We start from the raw sequence: 22,711 nt of genomic DNA, 5'->3' as shown, positions 1-22,711 counted from the left end.
GCAAAATCAGGGAGTGCTCTCCCCTTCCCTTTTCCCATCATGCCCAACCCACGGTGGCGGAGCACCCTCAGCTCTGTCTGAGCAACAGGGCTGTATGCCTCAGACCTCAAGGCATGAAAGCTCTCCATTTGTTGTCAAGTCTGATGTGTTGAAAATTCACACATCTGCTTAAAGGTCCTTTACAAAAGCAGGATAAATACCTGTGCACAAGCTGATGACTTGGCTTTAAAAGTTTTCAAACCACATTTTAGTGTGCAGCTTGACACACGTAGGACCACATTTTCCATGGGGCTGTGCAGCCACAGGGCTGAGCAATGCCTCCTCAGCACTCCTGCAAGCAGGGAAAATCCAGCAACCGACCACAAGATGCTCAGATTAACAGCCAGAGGTCAGTCTGGCACTCTGACCCCAATGGAACAGCATTCATACCAATCCCACCCTCCCCTGCACAGCAGCAGGAAAACCCCTTTCACTTTCTATTTAAAAAGAAAATTTCAGGAATTCTTTACTTTCACCCAAGAAATGATTATGCTCTGAAATATGACTGTTTCATGTCATATGTGAGGCACCACCCTGGGGCCATGAAGTGCATTCCCCCATAAGACTGGAGCAGATAAGCAAAGGAGCAACATGCACCATTGATGCACAGTGCAGCTGGAGGAGATACGGACAGGCTCCGCCTCTGCCGCTAATTGTGTGCTCAAATTAATGTCTTTGGGATAAATGACTCCTGCAAAATAAACACAATGAATTCTTAGAACTCATCTAAGCAGCAGAGGAAATCCCCTGAACGAACCGGGTTCGGCGCAGGGGTTTGGGGTTACAGGCTGAGAAAGTCTGCTTGTTGAACAGAGCGGGCTTTCTCCAGGGTAATAAAACTCCTGCATTGTTGTGCCAGGGATTTTCCGGGAGGTGTGTGTCAGCAGGGGGTGGGAAGCTGCAGTTTCTGTGGCCGGTCATAGAAATGGAGTGAGATCACCCAGAGGAACCGACCGCAGATCCCAGCGGCAGCGGGAGGAGAGCAGGGAGCAAGGAATGCACACAGCTAATGGGTTGCAAAAGGTTGGGTTTTTTTCGTTTAGTTTTTTTTTGTCCCTCTAATTAGTAATCATGTTCAAGTCTGATAAAATAGGGATTTTCTGTTTTCCTTCAGCATTGGGAAGAAAAATCTCCCACCTGTCTGGTGATGTCCCCATCTCCCTCCTGCCTGCCTAAAATCCCATAAGCAGCCTTGCAGCATGGAGGCAATAGTTTCTCCCCTCCCAATCCCAGGGCTCTCCAGGAGCTCAGCTGTCAGTCCTCATGCAATCCCCCCAGTTATATGCACTGTGTTAGGCAGAAGGGGCTGTGGGACAGGAATTCACTCCGACTAACAGAGCAGTGATTTAAGGTGGAGGAGACCCACCACTCTGGTTCAGAAGAACCCATGCCTGGCAAAGACCCTGTTACTTATTGGTGAGGAAAAGGAGTGAAGGGCCCAGATTCATGTCTGAATCAGACCAAAGTCCAGAGCAGCCTGGGTCATAACAGCACCAAGAGCATCTTTCTCAGTGTTAAGATACCCTGCACTACACCACTATGGGTTCTTCTTGCTCATGTGTGGATTTGCACACATGGGATGGTGCGAATGAAAGGAAGCTTCAGGGCTGTGACCATTACATTGCAACCACATGTGTTTTTTTTTTCCTGATTACAGAAAAAAAGAGCGGAGCAGTTCCCACAGAGAGCACCTCTGCCTTCCCTTTGAAGTACTCATCTTACATGATGCTGCTTTGGGGATGTCAGTTAGCGTCAGTTGTTCTTAACCCTTATATCTTGGTATTGCTTTCCCTACTAGTTGCAGTCAGTGACCCCAAAGAGCCATGCAGTGGGCTCCATAAGAGCACAGACATGCGGCTGTGAAGCAGAGGACACATATTGACCCCTGTCGCTATCAGATTTCATCATGAAGATGCTAATGCACAGTAAACAGGCAACATTCCCCTACAAGCCCATGATACCATCAAGGACCTCACTTTCAAATCAGGTCGATACCAATCTACAGTTTCATGATGTAAGATTTCAGAATGGTCCCAGTGCCCCCGAAACCCCAGAGCAGATTGATGAAGGTGACACAGAGGGAGGAATCGTGGCACTTCTGAAACTGTGCTGGCCAGCATGACCTTCAGAGCTCATTTTCACTGCTCACAACCACCGTGGCAACCCTGAGGACAAGGCCAGTGGATATTTTTATGTGCTCCTTGAGGAGTACAAGCTGCCTGACAGCATGGTTCTCCCAATACATCCTAACAAGGCAGTGCAGTGCCCAGTCTGTGCGTGGGATGCTGAGCTCCCACCTCTTTGCTGTTTGTTGAGTACATGGGTGCTCATGATGGGAGCAAACGCTGGCCATGGCAGAGGTGCACCCAGTCCTATAAAATTCCAGGGTTTTCCATACAAATCCACTGCTGAAATTACATATAGAGCTTATATTGAAACATATATATATATGAGCATACATTGAAACATACATATAGAGCTTACATATGAAATTACATATAGAGCTTAAGACTTGTTTGCAAACATTCTACAAACAGGAGCCCACCCAAAACTGCACACTCCATCTATGTTTAACTGTGGAAGAGCCAAGGCAGAGCCACACGTGTTCTCCCTGCATCCCAAAGAAACCAAAGCCACAACACAGAGAGAGAGCACAGCTCTAGAGACTCCAGCAGGTTCATCACTTTGTTCCTTAAAGACGGGCATCGGGTGTGATGGAAGCATGAAATGTGGCTTTCCTGGTTTCTGGAAGCCAGGGAATGAGGTTCCGGCCAGGAGCAGAGCTGGTCCTGGGTGCTGTGAGCAAGGCAGGAATAGGAGAAAGGCAGAAATAGGGCTGGAAGAAGGATGTACAGTGGGAGAAAAAGCAAGTGCTGAAAATAGCATTAAGAAAGGGAAGAGCTCAAAGAAAAAAAAAAAAACTGAGAGGAAGATGGAGCTAAAAGAGATACAGCAAGTTCAAATTGTGTAGGAGTGCTTGAATTTCTTTATAATCACCCTCCGTGGTAGAGGCAAAAAAGCACAGGTTGGCTTCAAAAGATTTGAAACCAACTGCTCTGCAATGGAAGGATGGGTCAAGCCTGGAACAGATCACGTGAAACTGATAAATAAGGGAAGAATGAAACAAAAGAGCGAATATTTATGGAGGGGAAATAAAGTAGGTGAATTAACATCTTGAGGATGGATGCAATTTGATGAAACATTTGCAGGAGATGGCAAGGAATACGTCTGATCCGTTTAGCATCTTGTGCAAAGCACTAAGCAACCCACAGATTCATCTGTAAGAAAACATCCTTGCAGATTTGAGCTGCTGAGACCAAGGGATTCAATGTCAGAAAGCTTTTGGGGCTGTGGCACGAAGCACCAGCTCTGTAGCAGCACCCTGGGAGCACAGCCTGCCCTGCCCGACCTCTCAGCAGTGTGCACACCATCTTGTTGAGATGTGAAATGCATTTCTCCAATCTGGTGCCTTACACTTGTGCCTGTGCTTGGCATTAAGCAGCTACTATATTCTGTCTCGTATCCAGAAGGACGGCTGCTTTAAGCTGATGCTACAGGAACTTTAAAATAAAACATAGCATACGCTGAGGATGACTAATACGTTCCCTGATCCTGGCTTATACACACCATATTGGAAAAGTTGCTTTATTTTGTGTCTGTCATTTAGAAAATGTGACTCCCCGCCCATTCTGCTCGGGACACGGGGGACAAGGAGATGTGGCACTGAAGCACTGTCCCCAAAAAACCTCCGTGGAGCAGCTCTGTGAGGGGCAGGGTGATTTTCCCATCACGTTAATGGCGAGCCTCCTTAATCACACTTAGGAAGGAGTCCTGGATTACCCAGGAAATGGAGGCTTCTCATGGAGATTTGAGGCAATAAAACCCAACGCTCGTTTGGTCCCATGGCCCTGCATGCAACAGAAAGATGACAGCAGTGCACTCATTGCTGCCTTCTTGCCACCCCCTGGGCTCCCTCCCTAAATCACTTTGCCATAACCATTACAGGTTGAGGGCAGGTGACAGGGAAGGGCTTTTCCTTTCAGGGTTGGCCTTCAGTGCTCACCACTCGTTGCCAACACACACCTAAATCCGAGCTGTGCATGCAGTCTGGGTGAGAGGTGAGCAGTCCTGAGCCAACAAGCAGCTTTCCTCTCACAAAGCACCGCTTTACTCCTCTGGTTAGATGGTTTGATCATCCGTTAATGAAATATTTTAAAATAAAAGCAAACTTCAACAGGTAACAGCAGAGAGAAAACCACAACCACTGACTAATTAAAGCCTTTTTCTAGCACACAAAAACCAAGACCACCCAATGGCAACAAAAGAACTGATGAATCCTGCTCAGGATTCTGCAACACACAGGAAGGATGATCTTGAAGTATGAAACTAATTGCATCCTACAGACATGCTACTCATTAACTGATTTTTCATTTTTGAAAAGATAAACAATAATATTAGGCCAGTGCTGAATTACAGAATAGCACTCTGCATTACCTGGACCTAACAATAAAGATATGCATCAAATTTAGACCTTGCATCCATTCTGGTTTGAGCTACTTCAGTTGGGTGGGTTTAAAATCACATATATGTAATGGTTCTTTGCTCCCCCATCTAAAACCCAAGGAAGGAGCTCCCCAGTTTCTCATTACAATGGCAACAACCATCAGGAAGTTCATTTTCAGGAGAAGGCTGTGGAAGGATGCAGAAGACATGGAGAGCATCTCTGTCACATCAGAGACAGCTGCAGGATGCATTTGTGCTCTTCAGCTGTCTTCACTCAACCACCTGCTCACAGATGAGATCAAGGGGGCTCTTAATTGAAGACAACTCAGAAAAGGACATGAATGCAGTCTGAAGTATCTGCTGATCTCGAGGCCTGGGTTTGCAAGGTGGCTGCTGAAGGAGATCTGGAATCCAGCTATACCTGGCCTCCACACGGCACCTCCACTGACTTGCCATCACTATAACCAACAACTCCTATACAAACAGTAAAAAAAGAGAAATAAAATTGACACTTACCCTCCTTCAAAGATCTTGATCCTGACTGGCTCCCCTCTTTTGGTTACAACAGCCTCTTCTTCTGGTTTTCCTCTTTTATCCTCTTCCTTCTCAGCTCTAGTTATATCTTTTCGACCTTCATTAGAAAGGAGCGAAGGCAAATGAACCTATCTCCCCAAAAGAGCAAAACAATCATTGATTACATACAACATCACTCTACAGACTCCACAGACCAAATACTGCAGGTTGAAACAGCAGCCCATCACACAGGCTGCTCGTGACAGGACAACATCTCAAGAAACACAGTTTCTGCTTCTGGATTTTGAGCCCTGCAGGTTGGATTATGTTTACAATGGACTCCTGGAAGTACTGTTTAGATGCATGGTGGCTCAGGGCTATCCAGGGAGGTGCTGGGGTGAATGTGAGCATCTGGCACGGCCATGGGTCTCTGTCCCCAAATCCACTGCTCTGTCCTTGGATCATCCTCTCCCTTAATATGAATAAAGATCTTGAGAGCAGACCTCACTAGAATTCATATATTTAACCTCAACCCCTGGATTTCCCCCTCGCACACACACACTCACACAGTTTTGGATTTGGGCCATCTAAGCTGGATGTAAATCACTCGACAGTCAGAGCTTGTGGGTGATTTCCTCTCACTAAACTGCTGCCGAGGGCGCCGTGCACAGAAAGCCACAAAACCAATGGGAGAAAACAACCCTCGACCTCCCCACACGTTCCCAGGGTGAGTTTGCCTTTCTCACTGCTACCCCTGGCCACCCTTTTTTCATAGCCAGGTCTGAGCCGTGTGCTGACATCTCATCTTGCACGTGTCATGTTATCTGTTAAGGTAAATGGACTGAAATGTCAGAGCTGCCTCCCTGCCTCTGCCCAACGCAAGTGGAGCTCTCACACCTGGAATGGAATCTTGGGAAGTTTCCCTGTTAAAACCTAACATTACACATAATGGGTCTCCAAAGCTTTGCGAGAGGGAAGTGGGCTGCCTTTTACCCAGGTTACATTTTACATAAATGCAAAAACATCTTTGAAGTACAATTGAATCACCCACATTCTCACTTCATTTTTTATTTCTTGAAGAAGAGAGAGGGTTTGAAAGACACAGGGTCAGGAAAAACTTCCTGCCTGTGGAAGTTTAAATCTGAGTTGGTCACCTTTGATTCTATGGCCACTGGAGACAGTGGCAGCTCTCGGGGTGATTAAGCACTTATCTCAAGGGAACAGAGCACTCACCAGGTGCCTCTTTGTCTCCCCTGGTTAGAGAGAAGCCACAGAGCTCAAAAAGAGACCTGAAAAGTTCCATGGGATCTGGGGCTGCTCTTTGCCCTGGACCAGCTCACACAGATGATCCCAACTCCACACCATCAGCCCCATGGATGCTTCCAAGATGCCTCCTCCAACCTCCCCTGATGTTCCTGGGCACCACGTGGGTTATCCACCCAGGCCAGAACGGGGCCAGGCACCATTACAACGATTTAACAGCACAGATGGATCTCTATGATCTTATGGGGATGTGCTCTGTGCTCGGAGCCAATCAGTGGCACCTCTGAAAACTGAACATGGAGCACTATGACTTCACCTCCTGATGGGAGCTACACGTCCACAACAACGCTAGTGAAAGCCTTCCCAGTTCAGTTCCTTGAGGAATACAAAACAATTGACTTTCTAGATGTAGCATGAGGTTTATTTATTGCAACTTTTGAAAGCACAAAACATAGACAGATGAAAGGCACCGTGGAGAGCCAAAATCATACAGTCACTACTACCCCCTGTTACAATCTCGTTTAATTTACAAACTGTGCAAGCACGATACAGTGTAATTAACCATCCCTACATGCACACTGCAGCCTACAGTCACTTCAGAATTGATCTGCTCAGTAAATCCCACTGGCAATTTAGAAATCAAGCCAAGTACTAGACAGTATACACAGTACTACTGCTCGCTGGTAGCTTGCTGCATGCATAATTGTACAAAATATTAGAGCTTTTTTACATTTTCTGCTGTGTTGACTGACAGCTTATAGTTCCATAAGGAAGAAAAGACTTAAGGAAAGTAGCTGGAGTTAACTGAAGGTTGAACTCTCAACCTGTGATTGATGCCACTGCTACGCAGCTCCGGGAAATCGCGTCTTCCTGAGTAACCAGCAGCTTCTTAATCTGTGCCAGTCATAAGCATCGCAGAGACTAAACTGGGGATTTCACTCCCACTGATCATCTAATTAAAAACGTTTCTTGACTTGGCATGAGGTCAATTTATCCCCATTGAAATTAACGTAATTCCTGCAAAACCCACTCCTTCCAGCAGCAGGTATTCATGTTAAAGTTAGGCTACGTCGTTTTCTAGGTGGATTTTGCAGGACAAGCCCTTGCTTTTGCAAACTGCGCTGTGAGAACTGCAACTTCTGTAGGGTTTTGTCTAAAAGGTTTGTCAGCCTTGGAGTAAATGCATGCAGTGAAATAGGTGTTCTGATGGGTAGGGGCTGAGCCGCTCCCGTGTAGAGCTGAACTTTTAACTTTGGGATATGAGGGTCTGTCGTATTTCTGAAACACAAGGCTTTGTGTTCATTTTAGCACCACGCCAAAGAGCAAAGTTCAAAGGAGCACAGGCACTTCTATTAGGGAATGAAGTCAAGGATGGCACAACACCCCTCCAGATAAAATCCACCGAAAAAAGAGTGCATAAATATCAAGCATTAGTGCGGTTATTGCGCTGCACAGGTAATTATCTGCCCCCAGGCTCCAAGAAAATCTGCCTTTTGGATTTCTGCAGAATGATGGAAATGCTGAATAGAAATAAAGATTTATTGAATCACAGCGACTCTACTGTGCATTTTAAGACATATTTATAAGCAGCAGCTGCAGCAGCGATTACGATAAATTTAATATTCAGAGTTCATTTCATGATTCAGAAATAAAATGAATAATCCATCAATATAAATTGACTTGAGATGAATATCAAATTGCAAAGTCTTTCGAGCAATTCTGTTTGCTAATCTACATGAACATGACCTGGATTAAAGGGATCTGTATGGTTCAGCATTAACTGAGAGAGAAAAAAATCTGGCCTCAATGCGAGATACAAAAGTCCATGCAGCAGAAGCATCTTAAAGACTTCTGCACCCGTGTGGCCGATGGCTTTGGCGAGCTCTGCCTGCACGAAGCCACTGACCTTCCTCCTCTTAATTCCAAAGACGATGTATAAAATATCCTTAGGTATCCAGAAAAGCTGGCAGACAGCTAAAGACGTTAACTAAATGGGCTAAAAGACATGGGTGTTTTCACAAGGCTCCATGTCTAACCTACTGAGGCACTTTTATAAATGTCACTGCATGCCTATACACTTCTTTGGGAGCCTAAATACACTTTGCAAATCTCCCTTTAATATTTTTAAATACTTTTAAGCATGCCTCTCCATGTTCATTAACGTGAGATCAGTAGATGCACAACCAGACAGAATCCCATTTCCCCAAGGTAATCCTTTTTCATTTATAACATGCAAAATGTAGGGAATTATAACAGCGTTCATAAAAAAAAGAAAAAAAAAGAAAAAAAAAAGAAGTTGTAAAGCTATTTGAAATATCGAGACAGAAAATGCAAATCAAGTCTAATCCTTTGTGCTCGAGCAGTGGCGGTTCGTGGTGCGGTGGTGATTCCTACATGCTCTTTTGATTACAAGGCAAGTAGAAACTGGAGGACAGAAATACGGCACATTGCTTTGGAGCAGGCTTGCCTTTTATTTATTATCATTTTGGGGGGGATTCTAGTGGGTGTTAGATTCTTCACTCTGTAAGTTTCACTGAGAACTTACCAAACTGAGAAAAGGATGAACAAATTCCTATTAAACTAACAGTAGCAATTCCCCATCCCTCATCCCCCTCTTCCCATGTATCCAAATAGATGAGGAGAAATATATAGGATTGCATTACCTCTGTCATTTTGGGCTTCCTGGAGCTGGACGGGACAAGCCTGCCTGCCTCTGGCCGAGGAGCAGTAGCCATGGTGTAGGTTTCCCTGCTCACCTTCTGCTTGGACCTCAGGAGGGACAGGGCAGCTTTAGTGGATATACCCGGAAGGTTGGGGTTATACAAGCTAATACACCAGCTGGCATACACTGAAGACCGCCGGTCGACTTGCTGGATGTGATTTGGCTTTATGTAGTTTAAATAGCACCAACTGACATTAGTGGTTGTGTGGAGACTGGGGAACTGAAGTACCTTCTTCATATCCGTACCTTCTCGAGACTTCATTGCACTTGAAGGGACCTCAGACAGAGGTGCAGGGCTTGGAGGGCTTGGTGGAGGCTGCTCCACCGGCTCTTTGGAGTCTTCTTTCTTCACGCTTTGTAAAGGTGCCTTGACAAGGGGCTGCTTGCCAGCTGGCTGCTGATACTCCTCCAGCGCCTCAAAGCTTGGAGAACTGGACCGGGACACGGCTTGCTGCAAAGTACTCGGGGTTTCCTTTAGCTCCGACTGCTCTAAGGACAAACTAGGTGGTGTTTCAACCTCAACCCTGCCTTGGCTTTTGGTAAGAAAGTGAGCTTTATCCTGCTTTTTCCCTTCCTCTATTGCACTGGGTGGCTTCACCACTTCTAACTTCCCCTCTGCTTCTGACACCTCCTCTTCTTTCACTCTTTTCTGCTGCTGCGTTTCCATCGTCAGCTCCAAACTGCCCGCTGGAGAGAGCATCCTCTTGCTTCCACCAACGGTGGACGGGCCTCCCTCCAGCCCAAGGACACTGTCTGCTGGGGAGGTGAGCGGCATGCAGCCCTTTCGCTCCGGTAGGGGTAAGGGCACCCTCAGATACGGGCTCTGGAAAATCCTTTGCTCCTCTGTGATCATCTGTGCAAGATCAAACCCAAGGCCGTGCACATCAGCACTGCAGACCAGGGTGCCCTTGGGTTGGCAATCATCGAATTTGGGGAGAACGATAGAAGAGGAACTGCACTGGGATTGAGTGACCAGGATCTGGGAAAGCGTGGTGTACATGGCGCTCCCGTAGGACGGCATGTTGGTCTGAATGCGGACGGGGACCACGAGGGACACCACAGGGTCGGACCGCGTGGGAATGACGAGCTGAGCTGTGGACACGGGCACCGAAGGACTTGTCGTGCGGGTCAGGGGGTACAACCGAGTGTCCGAGCTGTATTCTGTGCACGGGGAAAGGCTGGAGGTCCCTGCTGCTGGGAATAAACTGGATTTGAGCTGTGGTAAATGTCCCTCAGCTTCGGGCAGCTGGAGAGCAAACTGAGACTGAATAGGCAGGAAAAAGGCAGAGGAGATTGGTGATGAGCTGGGGTAGTGCACCGGCAGGAAGGAGGGATGCTGCCTGAAGGGCACCTCGGTGGGGTGCGGTATCAGTGGTGGAGCAAGGTGCAGCGGGCCCGGGTGCAGCAGTGTCTGCTGGAGGGGCAGCGGAGGGGTCTGGAAGATGGAAGGGGGAAGCTGGGGCACGGTGAGCTGCGCAGAGAGCAGGTCAGACATGGTGTGTGCAGCAAAGAGTTCTGCAGGCTGCCCCGGCTGGGACAGGAGGGGCTGGTAGGGGAAGATGGAAACTTGTGGGGAGAGGTACTGCTTTTCGTGCAGCGTTAGCTGGGGGATGGGATGGAAGACCTGTAGGGCTTCTGTGTAGGGCTGGGTATATGCAGGCTGGGGGCTGTCTTTTGGCTGGCTCTTATCACTTGGGTAGGTACCGTGAGAGGGCAAAGGGGATGAAGATGGCGGCTGATGGGGCAAACTTGCCGAGGGAGATTTGCTCGAGGAAGGAATTGGGTCTTCTGCCTCTGGTCGGCCTGCTGGGGCTGGAGCTGGGTCTGGCTCATGCTCCGGATGCCTGGTGAGGGATGCCTGCCTCACAAGAAAGCACTTCCTCCTCTCCTGGGGAGCCGAGGAGGTGGAGGGGCCAGGAGTGGAAGCAGGTGTGGAGGACAAGCTCCCGTAGTCAAAGGACTTGCTGCGGGTCTCCGACATCTGGGAAACATGGGACACATTGGGTGTCTGCTCAGAGGCAGATCTCCGCATCTCCCTGGAATGGTGGTGGTGGTGGCTTGGGACCATCAACATGTGGGAGCCAACACCTGGAGGCTTGGAGTGGGATTCGGGAGGCTGGCTGATGGGCTCCGTCTTACTGTGATCTTCTCGATCGAATGACACAGAATGGCTGGAGCCATGGGATACGCTGCTCTCCTGGCTCGGGCTTCTGGTGAGAGAGACTGACTCGAAGCTGGACTCTCCAGAGGACTGAGCCATTTCTGCCAGTCGCAGCCTCTTCTTTTTTGGTGGGAGTTTCTCTGCAGGAAGCTGAGAAAGCGTTTGGCTTCTCTGTGGCCATTGAAATTCCTCTGTTTTTTCTGGCTCTTTTGGAGGAGGTTCTGGCTCCGTTTCTGGTCTGTCAGGCTCCTCCGTGACCAGAATCTCTGGGACCTGGATGTTGGGCTGTCGCACCAGCTTGGGCTGCAGGGAGTGATGTGGTCGGCTGTGCTGCGCAGTTGGCTGAGATGGGAACTGTTGTGTGGGCTTTTCTTCGCCCTCCAAGCCGCTCACCTGCTCGATGGAGTCGGACTTCTCAAAGGAGCTCGTGTGCTGGATGACAGAGATCTCCTTTGAGGTTGTCCTTCTCTCTTTGCCTTCCGTGCTTGAAACCAGTTTGGTGTTCCTGGAATGGAAGCTGGCACTGACATCAGAAGGTGCGGATTTCCCCGGGTCTGCTGGTGACTTCATGGATTCACGGGTTAGGTTTAAAGCGACGTCAGATGATGCCGGGTTTGCAAACTGAGCCCCTGGCCCAGTGCTGGAGGAGGGAGTATCCGACAGCTCAAAAGCTGGAGGGTCCTCATCATCACCTAGGCTCTTCTCTTTTCGCCGTTTTCGGAGCGGGGTAAGCTCCAAAGTGCTCCCTAGCTTGTAATGCATCACCTGGGGCCATGTGTCAGGATCCATGACATTTTTCTCAGTCTCTGAAGAGGTATGGGAAATGGAAGAACGTGGCTTTGAGAGCTGCAGTTCTGAACAGTAGTATTTCTTATGGGCTTCATAATTATCCCTTTTCTTATACCGAGCACCACATACGTTACATTCATACATGAACCCTTTAACTTTCGTCCCCTTCCGTGATTTTTTGGTAAGATCGCTTTCCTTGGTTTCAGGCTCCTCAGGAGGTTTGGAAACAGCTTCTTTGCTCGCAGAGCTAACCTCCTCTGTGACATATTCTACTCCCAAAGGTAGCTCTATAGCTGGTTGTCGTTTTAGCATTCGAGGATGGGAAGAAAATGCTTGACTGCGGCTTAAGACTTCGGGCTCCATGATGTGATCATCAAATGAATAGCTACCTCTGAAGGTGTGTGGGGAGCTTATAGTGCATGCAGCAGAAGGCATTGAGTGGCTTCTTAGGAGAGGCACTGTCTCTGTGGCACTGTGGGATTGCTGAAGTGACAACAATGATTGTTCGGGCTTCATTTTTTCACCATGGGATGTCAACGCTTTTGAGGCATCCAACTGGCTACCGGAACCGGACTTGATATCAAACTGAAATGGTTCCCTATAAGCAGCAGACTTTGGAGATTCAATGCTGCTACGTCTAGATAAAGAGCTTCTTCTAGGCTTAACACTATCTATTTCACTGGTATCTACAACAGCTTCATTAATTGTAATTAGCTTAGTGATGTGTTCAATAACCTGTGTTCTAGGCACAGATAATGGTACCATACTGGGTTTCTCTTCGGTCGAGAGATGCGGAAACCCCTGTGTTGTGTTTGTAGACAACATTGCAGTCCTTTGCCCAATTCTACCACATTTCCCAAAAATAATTTCTGCATACGATTTTGCATTAGTATTTGGGGGGCTGATCTGCTGCTCTGCACTTTCTGACCTGGAGAAGTAGCCTGACTCAGTACTTCCTTTACTCCCCGGGCTCAGGAAAGCTTGTTCATCTATGACCTTCTTCCGTTCGCTCAAGCGGAGTGCAAGCTTCTGCTTTATCGTGTGGGTATCTTCCGATTTATGGCTCAGAGCTTGGTCAGATGGCGGCTCTGCAAACTGGCTGCTGTCCTCGAGCGACTGAGACATACTGGAATGGGACAGGGAGCAGCGGTCGTGGCTGGAGCCTTGGCTCCCGGCGCTCAGCAGGCTGCTGGACAGCAGGGTGTGCTTCTGCCTGGGGGAGAGCTCTGCAGGGTGACCCGACATCGCTCCCGTCTCCTCCTCCGAATCTGTGCTTTCCCCTTCTGTTGGCTCCTCAAAGTCCTCCCCACCAATCCTCTCCATTTCCAAGCTCGACGGATACATCTCTGCTCCTATCCCTGAGGCCAGCCCAGCTTTTATTCGATGAGCATGAGATTTCCTATGTTTATACAAATTGCTCTTAGTCTTAAAAGAAAAGCCACATGGAATGCAAGGGTACGGCCTCTCACCTGTGTGTGACCTGATATGTTTTTGGAGCACACTTGGCTTCGCACAAGGCCTGCTGCAGTACTGACAAATGTATTTGCCTGGCTTCTGAGGTTTCTTTTCCTTCTTGTGCACTTCCTCAGCTTGTTTTAAGGGAACCTGTGAAGGGCGAGGGATGTAGACCTTTTGAACGGATGGCATGTCCTCTCCAGGAACGATTGGTGAATGGGAAGGCAAGAGCTGGCCGTGGTGTGCGTGAAGCCCGGGCGATGGAAAGGAGCCAGAGGGACCTGGTCTTACGGGATCAACTAGCTGCCATGTGGGCCCTTCAAGGACATGCTCGGGTTTCCCAGGAGACATGAATGCTGGTGACAGTGCGTGCTGCTGAAGCTGCGAGACGTGGGGAGGGTGTTCGAAAGAGGAAGGCTTCGGTTGCTTCTGATGTCCAGTCTTCTCCTGAGATTCCTCTCTTGGAATCGGCAAAGAGCCAGAAAAGTGCTGCTGCGATATGAGATCTCGGAGAGGGGTTCCTCGCGAAGAAGAGGAGCTGCCCTGATACGTAGCTGCAGATGAAATACTGGCTTGGAAAGCCTCTCCTTTGGGAAGCCTCTTTCTTGGACTTTCCTCAGCCTTTTTTGTGCTCTTCTGGCTTTGTTCAGGATCCATGACCTTAAAAGGGTCTTTGAATGCTATTTCGGGAAGGTTTTGGCAGGCTTCATTTACGAATAATAAAGGTCTCTTCTGCAGATTCCCTGTTTTGCCTGCATTTGCTACGAAGCTGGAGTCGCCAGGAGATGGTTGTTGATTTAAGATTTTACTAAAGTGTCACTAGTTGCTATTTGACTCAAAAAAAAAAAATGTTTCAAGGTCAATAAAGTTCACATTGGTAACACATGACAAACTACTTCAAAGAGAGAAAACTTTCCAAAACTTTTAGTCCAAATATTTTCCTTGTGAACTTGGTTAAGGCTTTAAACCTTGCCATTTTATTTCAGTTGACAGTGGCAAGCCTTCAAAGTCAAGATGCAACCCACAATGTGTCTCTTGTTTGTTATGCAAACCTTTGAAAACTTGAGACTTTAGTGCTCATCTCATAATGATCTTTTTTTCCTGTGCAAGGAAAATAACGCTGAACGGTGTACGTCCCCCTGTGTCTTCCTTCTGTTCCACTTCTGAGTTCAAAAGCCTTGGAAAAGCATTTCCAACATTTCTGCAATTACGTCCAAGAGAAAAACAAACAGAAAATAATTACTTCAGCATTTGTATTTAAGTAATTAAAAAGTGCTACTTTTACAGAGAACAACCGTAAATATTTCGCAAGAAGAAATTCAGAATAACTGATTGGATGTCCACAATTTATGAGACATCACTTGTAATGATAACCTAAACATAAATCGTACTAAGTCAAACCTCAGGGACTTAAGCTCAGTGTAATGTACACATAAGCTGGCACTGCAGCTGTAACCAAATACAGTAACTTGAAACACACTCAGATCTGAAAAATGTATTTAAAATGGCTTCGAACGTGGATTCCTCCTAATCTCCTGCAAACATTTATAGTTTTACAGTTTTCTGTAATTGCACTTCCCTTCCAAACAGACACAACAGTAAAACTGACTGTATACAAAGCTCTGCCTAATGCAGCACATACATTCACTGACGAATAAAAAGCAAATCCTTCTGCATGAAATCCGCCCCTAAGCTTGCAGTAATCTTCTGTGTCACTTACAACAATAGCAGGCAAAGAGAAAGGACGTGCACTCTTCTACTGAAATTTTGTTGCTTTAATTTCCTGCCTTTTACTGCCAAGCAATGATGCAAGTCCAGCTCTATACTATGCGCATATTTCGTACGGGCAGGATGTTGAAATTTCTGGTCTACAAACGTGAATCCTCCTTACAGTGGGAAGCTCTACAAAACCTACCATGCTTGTCATCAAATACAGCTACTAATGAGGCACTTGGAGAGGAAATACTCTGCACTGAAAGAAGACAGCATCACCAAGAGATGGAATAGAAAGTTGGAGGAATGTTCCCAAGGATGGGGCTTTTTAAGTGAAGCAAACTGATATGTATGATTTACAGTGAGATAGAAAGGAAAGTATCTTTCTTATCAAAGTATTCTCTGCTTTGCTACAACAGAATGGCATTGGTTTAATGGGAACTTGCTCAAAGCCCTGCTGCTTTCCTACTGTCCCATACAGGGGGAGAATGCAGGGACGGGGCTGAAGAGTAAACCACATAAAACAGGGAGGCACAGGGGACTGCAATCCACGTGCCTGAGAATTTAGCTGCCCAACAGCCCAGCCTTATCCAGAGCAGCAGCAACAAAGAGCCAGCAGAAGAGGTCCATTGTGTTCTATGCAAAATCCTCTATTCATCTGGTTCTACAACCCTGTGGATGCTCCACATTCCATGAGAAAGAACAGATATGGGGTGTAAGGTAATTTAATTCAGCTGCGTCTAAAAATATGGTAGCAACCCCTATTGGAGGTGTTCAAGGCCAGGTTGGATGGGGCCTTGGGCAGCCTGGTCTGGTATTAAATGTGGAGGTTGGTGGGCCTGCCTGTGGCAGGGGGTTGGAGCTTCGTGATCCTTGAGATCCCTTCCAACCCAGGCCATTCTGTGATCCAACCAACCAGATTTTACAGGAGTGGTTAAAAATTGCCCATTCTTTGGATGCGATTGATCCACCTAACCTGAGGTGGGTTCAAACCATAAAATTCCCCTGTTCTCTCTTACCATCACTGGGAGGGGCAGATGCCAATGAGGGACCTAACGGGGACAATGCATCCCACTGTGACACTGACTGTCCTGATTTGTTATCTCTCATTAAACAGGAGCAGTGGCTTACTCTTCTGCTCTGATGTCCGCATCTGAGATACATGCACAGAAAACTCACTCCTATCTTAATGCTTTACTTTCCTTTTTCTGATCTCCTCCAGCAAGAACTTTACTTCTTCCCAGCCTTGCACTTGCCCTGACTCGCTAGGGAAGGTGCCTCATGTTTATGTGCTCATTACTACAAGGCGTAATTAATTACATTTTGAAATCCCTTTCTGAGAGCGCTGGCTCCTCCGTGCTGACCAAGTGTGGTCTGGGCTACACTTAGAGTGCTGTATTTACAGCACAGGACTTACTCAAGATCAAAGGCATCTGGGAAGCTGATTTATCACATCCATTTTTGCCCAAGATTGTGTTCTTTGCCCCACTCGTGACGCACGGAGCACATTAACGTGGTAGCAGAGGATTTAAGATGAGACTTTTTCAGCAAGCACAAAGTGAATGCTGCCTCCCACAAGCTCGCACACTCAGATTTAAGAACTGTCAACAAAAGAAAGCCTGAAAAACATGTTAATACTGTTTTCTCCCCTAGACTCTATATCCACTCCTAAGTGCAAAACAATTGGGCCTGCGAGGAAGCTTTCTGAGATGATTCAATATCATCCCAACTGTTCAGGCTGTCTTCTGACAAACACATGGGCTGCAGCTGATTTAGTCAGGAACTCTGCACAAAAGTTAGCATTTAAAGGACTGGTCAACGAACGAGCACACCTGCTGCCTACAGCAGCGAGTACAACCATTCTGGGGCAATTCAGGCTACTTTCTACATATTTTTTCCATTATTGGAAATGGCCCTTGGAATGGCAATGGCAAAAGATAATTCTCCTGGCTGGATACCATTTCACTGGATTGATACCTCTCCAAGGAAAATTCAACAGTGCGGAATAGAGCAGCAGAAAAACATGAAGTCCACTGAAGCTAAAAACTGTGGGAGTGTTTCTCTTCTATGAGCTTGGTGACATGGGACAAGGGAATGAAAGCTTCCAAAGGGCTGAGCATGGATGCCCAATCCTGCTGTGCCCGGCTGGATAAAACCTGAGATAGCTAAGGAGGAGCACTACGCAGACAAAAATGCCTGTCCTCATCTTATTTTTCTTCATTTTCTTCAGTTTCGCTATTCTTTTTCTCAGCCAAAATCTGCCTTCAGAAACTCCAGCCTCTTTATTTTCATAGACGCATAGAATCACCAAGGTTGGAAAAGACCTCCAAGAGCATCTAATCCAACCATTCACCTACCACCAATATTTCCCCACTAAACCGTGTCCCTTATCATCATGCTTTCCCCATTCTCCCATTTTTTTTTCTCAGAAAAGGCACATCTTTTGCTTTTACTTTCATCTCTGCCTCCACATGACCTGAGAAGTCTCTTTTCTCTGCCGTGTGCTATGCCTCTACTCTTTCTGCTTATCAGTCAGTTGACTTTCATTTAGCTTGTGCTCTACACTGCCTTTTCTGTAGATCAGCACAGCGAGGCAATGCATAGCACTGGCACAATGTCAGCAAATCCTTAAGGAAAAAGTCACGGATTTTATGGGACGCGGTTTCCAGCTGCTAACATTGCATGTCTGGGGCTAAATCCAAAGTACAGGCATTAAAATGGAGGATTCCAGCTATCATTTCTCTTCAAACATCATTTCTCAGGGTTTTACTTGAAGTGCAATGGAGTGAACATGAACAGAAATGCCTGTTTTGTTTGTAAGACAGAAACAAACTCTTCCAACTTGATGAAGGAAATAAATGAGAAAACTGAATGGGACCAGAGTTTCACCCTAGCACCTGAGATAAAATGCTTAGGAATGCTATTTTAAACAATCATGTTGGTATTTTGAATTATTTTATTATGGCTGCAATGGATTTCTGTGAAGATGCACAGGAACACAGACTCCAAATCCTGAACCTCACCTAAGCCCTCCTAAAGGACTTGAGGAAGAGCCAACCAGCCAGTGCCAAGCGTTGACTCCATATGTGGGACCATCACTGTTCATATTCCCTGGAAGAAGCTCTCTGCCATTGGATTTGGGATGGAAGCTCCCAGAAGTCGGCAGACAAGTGACACCCGTGCCCCAGGTGGGAACGTCACTGAGAAGACATCTGAAGGAATCCTTCATCTACCCTGCGGTTGGCCTCCAGGACCCAATCCTTCTAAGTAAGATGTGGAAAACTGCGGTGCTTGGCTTTCTGCTGCTTGCCTGTTGCTTCCAGCAAGCTAAAACGTCTCATTACAGTGGTTCCTTAAAAACCCTCCTGGTGGCAAAACTCTGCTGTTTGCAATACCGCAGCAGATGGAAGGGTTTTCTTTGCTGTTTGGACCTGTGTAAGACAGATTGAGATCCAGCCGGCTTAGCAGGAAGCTATTCCAACAGAAACCCTGCCTTTCCGTACCATTCCAACCACAACAGACAGCATTTTCTTCCACACGCTGAATTTTAGACTGTTTTTAAGAAGGTGAGAGCAGCTAGTGTGCTACTGGAAAATCTGCCTGGTCACTCTCCGTGATAACTTTTAAGCCATTTGGCCCACTTCCATCAAATTTAAAGTCTATCATAGCTGACATATGTTAAATATATTTGGATTCTTCCAAGTTTTGTGAAAATGAATGAACTAAGCAAAACACAAGCTCCTATTTCTGCTCTGCAGAAAGGTGCAGCTCCCTTCTTACTTACATTTAGCATTTTCCCATTTTCAAACTACAGATTCATCAATGTGGAGAGACAAAGCTGAGTGAAACCAGATCCCTTTTGTCAGTAGCTCATGGTGTTCCCAGGTTCTTACAAAGCTCTGCAAGGCAATGTCTTATCAAATCAGATAGGGCTATGGGCAAAGCACAGAGCATTCTGCTGCCTGGAGATCACGACTGTCACCATGAGATCCCAGCTGCAGATTTGAATGACAGCACAGATGCTCCCTTGGACTTTCAAAGTGATTTATGGCCAAAAGAGGTTCACAATGTAGATAATGGGCAGCACTGGTAGATCATTACCTCTTGTATATATGCTCAATAATATGAAATGCTGATGCAGCATTGGCAGGCCTTGCCAGGCAAAAAAATTGCTGTTTAGCAAAGAAAAAGCAAAGTAAGGCAGACAAAGAATGAACAACAACTGTTTCCAGGCTGAGCCCAATGCGAAAGGCAATGCACACATCCAGAGCAACTCACTAGGAAAAAGCAGAGGTTACTTACAGTGGACTTGACAGCCTGTAATTTTGATGGTGTCTCTCTCTCGTCTGCCCAAGATTTAATTTAGTCTGTAAAAGAAAGAGCATGTTGGAATCATAGTGCTTGGATATTAAAATGCCATCTCAGCAGTGAGCACACAGGGTTACATCAGGTGCCTTGATGGAGAGAATTGCTTGGTAACCAGAACAGTACACAAACGGAGTCCCAACAGCTGGAGAAGCCCTTGGTGATTGCTCTCACCTCCTGCAGCAACTTCACCCTGATGGTGATGCTCACACTGCTGGAACACACTGCTATGGGTTCTCCTCCTCTGTGGACACCACACATTGGCAAGCACACATTTAGGTCGCCTTCACTTCATTCAACCAATTCAGTTCCTCCATATTTACCCTCCACTGAGCTTTTAATATGAATGCATTGATCTGCACAGGGACAGGCTTAGGCAAAGCAAGATCCCAAGTGAAGATGCACTCTGAAAAGCAACCCCGAGCACAGAATCATAGAATCACAGAATTGCTCAGGTTGGAAAGGACCTTAAAAATCATCAAGTCCAACTACAACCCAACCACACTATCCTAACTCAAACAACTCTCCACTAAATCATCTTTGCATACATTGCACGCAGAGAAAAAGAAGACTCCTTCACAGACATGAGCACTGCAATTCCGTGGAAGAACATACGGTTCCTCCAAGGCATTGGCCCATCACCAAATCCCATGCTCAATGGCACTGTGTGACCACTCTGCAGCAGGAGGGCTCAGACCCACAATAACAGCAAAGGATGAGCAGAGCTAACCACAGCTCTTCCTTGCCTGTTTGGTCACAGCTCCTCTGAAACACAGAAGAACAGAAGACAGTAGCCACTTTTCCCAAAGTTTCAAATGGGCTTCACTCTTGCCACAACCCCCAACCTGCCTTCAGTTCCTACCACGTTGACTTTTAATGGTGCTGTGTCCAGCTCTGGATTGTGACTTCCTTATCCCTCCAAGCCCTGTACCACAGACCTGCCCATGTTATTCAAAGCCCCACCATCCCGTTCTCTTCCTCCTCAAAAATGGCCCCATAAGGGGCTGAACAAATATCTAAATGAGAGTAAGTGTGGACAACTAAACACTTAGGCAAGCAGCCTCCTCTCACCTAAGGAGTGTCCTTAAGCACAGCCATGAGAGAAAGGTCACTTTTTCAGAGCTCAATTTTGCTTTCCTGTTTTGCCATCCCATCTCCCAGAAGCTCAGGAAGGAGCAGCGGATGGATGGCATGGCTGTGTCTCAGCACAACCCTGTCTCCTCCCAAATCCCAGGTCCAAAGTGGAAACAAGTTTGGAGAAGTGTTGTAAGCTTCACTGAAGACCTGCAGCCACCACAAACCATGGTGCAATGAGCCCTTATTTTTCTGGGAGAGAGCTGAAATTTTTCCCCCCCTGGGGCTTTGCATCCTAAAACCCAACCAGGGCTCAGAGCATAATTCAAACCACTAATAGGGCATCAGTATCTGCACGGAACAGAAGAGAAGAGAGCAAAACCAGGGCCCTGCTTCCACCTTTGGAGTCATGCTTTATGACTGAAGAGCCACCAGATGGACAGACCCAATGCTGAGCTCCATGAGCAAAATCACACATATTTCTTGCTAATACCCAGGACTGACGAAGGGACTGCACCCAGCAATCAGCAACTTCCACAAGCCACAGTTTATCCAGATGTGAGTCCCAGTGACATGCTCAGTGACACGTATCACAGCAGACAAAGGAAACACTAACAGAAGAAAGGGGACATGCTCCCTAGATGCAATCAAAGCAGAGCAGATGCGTATAAGCACTGCTGCAGAAAGGCACGTCCAGCAGGGATTAATGCAAACAGCTCTGTAAAAAGCCAATGTGCTCCTCAGGGACAGCACGAGGGTATCCCTAAGTGCACATCCCCCAGGTGGTGAGCTCCATCTCAGCCCCTTCTCCTCTCACCTCACCTCCAGCTCGTTGCTGGATTTCCCACATTACCCTGACCCCGCTGCATGCAGCAGCAGCTTCACATTTACAGCTACAACCTCTAGGATGAACGCGCCTGCTTCTCAAACCAATTCCACACATACAACATCTGCTGAGCTGCTCTGGGCTCGCCAAGGGCAGACAGCAATCCAGGGCTCAACTCATGTGACTTGGGCTCAATTCCCACTTCAGTTACATGTTTCCTGTGTGAAACTGGGCAAGTCATACATCTACGACCCGCGTTAGTCCCCACTTCTAAAATGGGGATACTTCCCTATTCTGCAGATGTGATGTGAGTCATCCATGAGTGTCCGTGAGGCCCTCGGATACTACGGGAAGGGAGAGACCTGCAGAGATAAAGTATCCTCATAACTAGAAACAGACGGGGAGACCTCCAGGAGACTTTCTCTGCTCATTAAAAACTCGAGGATTCAATGCTGCATTGGTTCACTTTTGTTTCTAACACACGTGGCTTCAGCAGTTCCCCTTCTCACCAATCTGGGCAGCCGTGGGCACCTGTACCAGCAGGAGAACAACTGTGTGCTCTGCCCCCAAGGCATGCACGAATGATGAGTTTCATAGCTTAAAACAGTTTTTCTTTTTCCACGAAAGCATCCAAATTGAAGGAGAGTTAATTAATGCAGCTAGTGAGCATCACTACTGGAAAATGGGCAGCACAGAGAAAGGCTTTCTGCCCCACAAACCCAGGTAAGGAAAACACCATCTGAGAGCTCCATTCCTCCTGGTCCCACGGATGCAGAAGACAAGACAGGGTTGTGCTGCTCCAGAGCACAGAGCTCTGCACACTGCTGACTGACCTCTGAGTAGAGCAGTGGGCAGCCCAAGGCTGCTCCACCTCACCACAAACACATGCTTGGGAGCAGGAGTCTGCAGTAATCTCACTTCCATCATTAAGGACACCTGGGATTTGAAGTTGGGTTCCTGCAGACAGGAAGGTGATGCCAGCACACCACTCACATCCCAGAAGAGGATTCTTTTTTGCATTCGTAATGTACCTAATCCTGTTTTCTCGCACATAAAACTCAAGAAAATGGAGTTCCTTCCCAATTTTTAAGATGACCCTTAAGAGCCACACAGCACTGGTGACTGTGAAGTGGGATTACGTGCATCATCACCACGTCCCTCCCGAGGATTGTAACAATCTCTGCTTCTTTCACTTCTCACGCACTCACTGGTGCAAAGAAGCCATTAGTGAACTAATATTTTGAAACTACTGCTGTGTAATTCTTTCAAAATTCGTCCGAATTCGATG

At 47.0% G+C, this 22,711-nt stretch overlaps 1 protein-coding gene across 5 annotated transcripts in view; it reads right to left on the bottom strand.

Moving 5' to 3' along the window:
- The window catches only part of HIVEP3 (HIVEP zinc finger 3), a 224,046-nt gene that overhangs the window by 46,309 nt on the left and 155,026 nt on the right, over positions 1-22,711 (bottom strand). For all 5 annotated transcript variants that reach the window (XM_048968662.1, XM_048968663.1, XM_048968666.1 and 2 more), the window contains 3 exons: positions 19,461-19,525; positions 8,982-14,646; positions 5,059-5,204 (listed from right to left, as the gene is read on the bottom strand). In XM_048968662.1, the coding sequence (XP_048824619.1) occupies positions 5,059-5,204; positions 8,982-14,102 (5,267 nt within the window). In that variant the 5' untranslated portion in view covers positions 14,103-14,646; positions 19,461-19,525. The remainder of the gene's footprint in view (positions 1-5,058; positions 5,205-8,981; positions 14,647-19,460; positions 19,526-22,711) is intronic.

This window comes from Lagopus muta, chromosome 23, assembly GCF_023343835.1.
Source record: "Lagopus muta isolate bLagMut1 chromosome 23, bLagMut1 primary, whole genome shotgun sequence".
Classification (NCBI taxonomy): Eukaryota; Metazoa; Chordata; class Aves; order Galliformes; family Phasianidae; genus Lagopus; species Lagopus muta.
The sequence above is the reverse complement of the archived record's forward strand: the minus strand, read 5'-3'. Positions and strand labels throughout refer to the sequence as shown.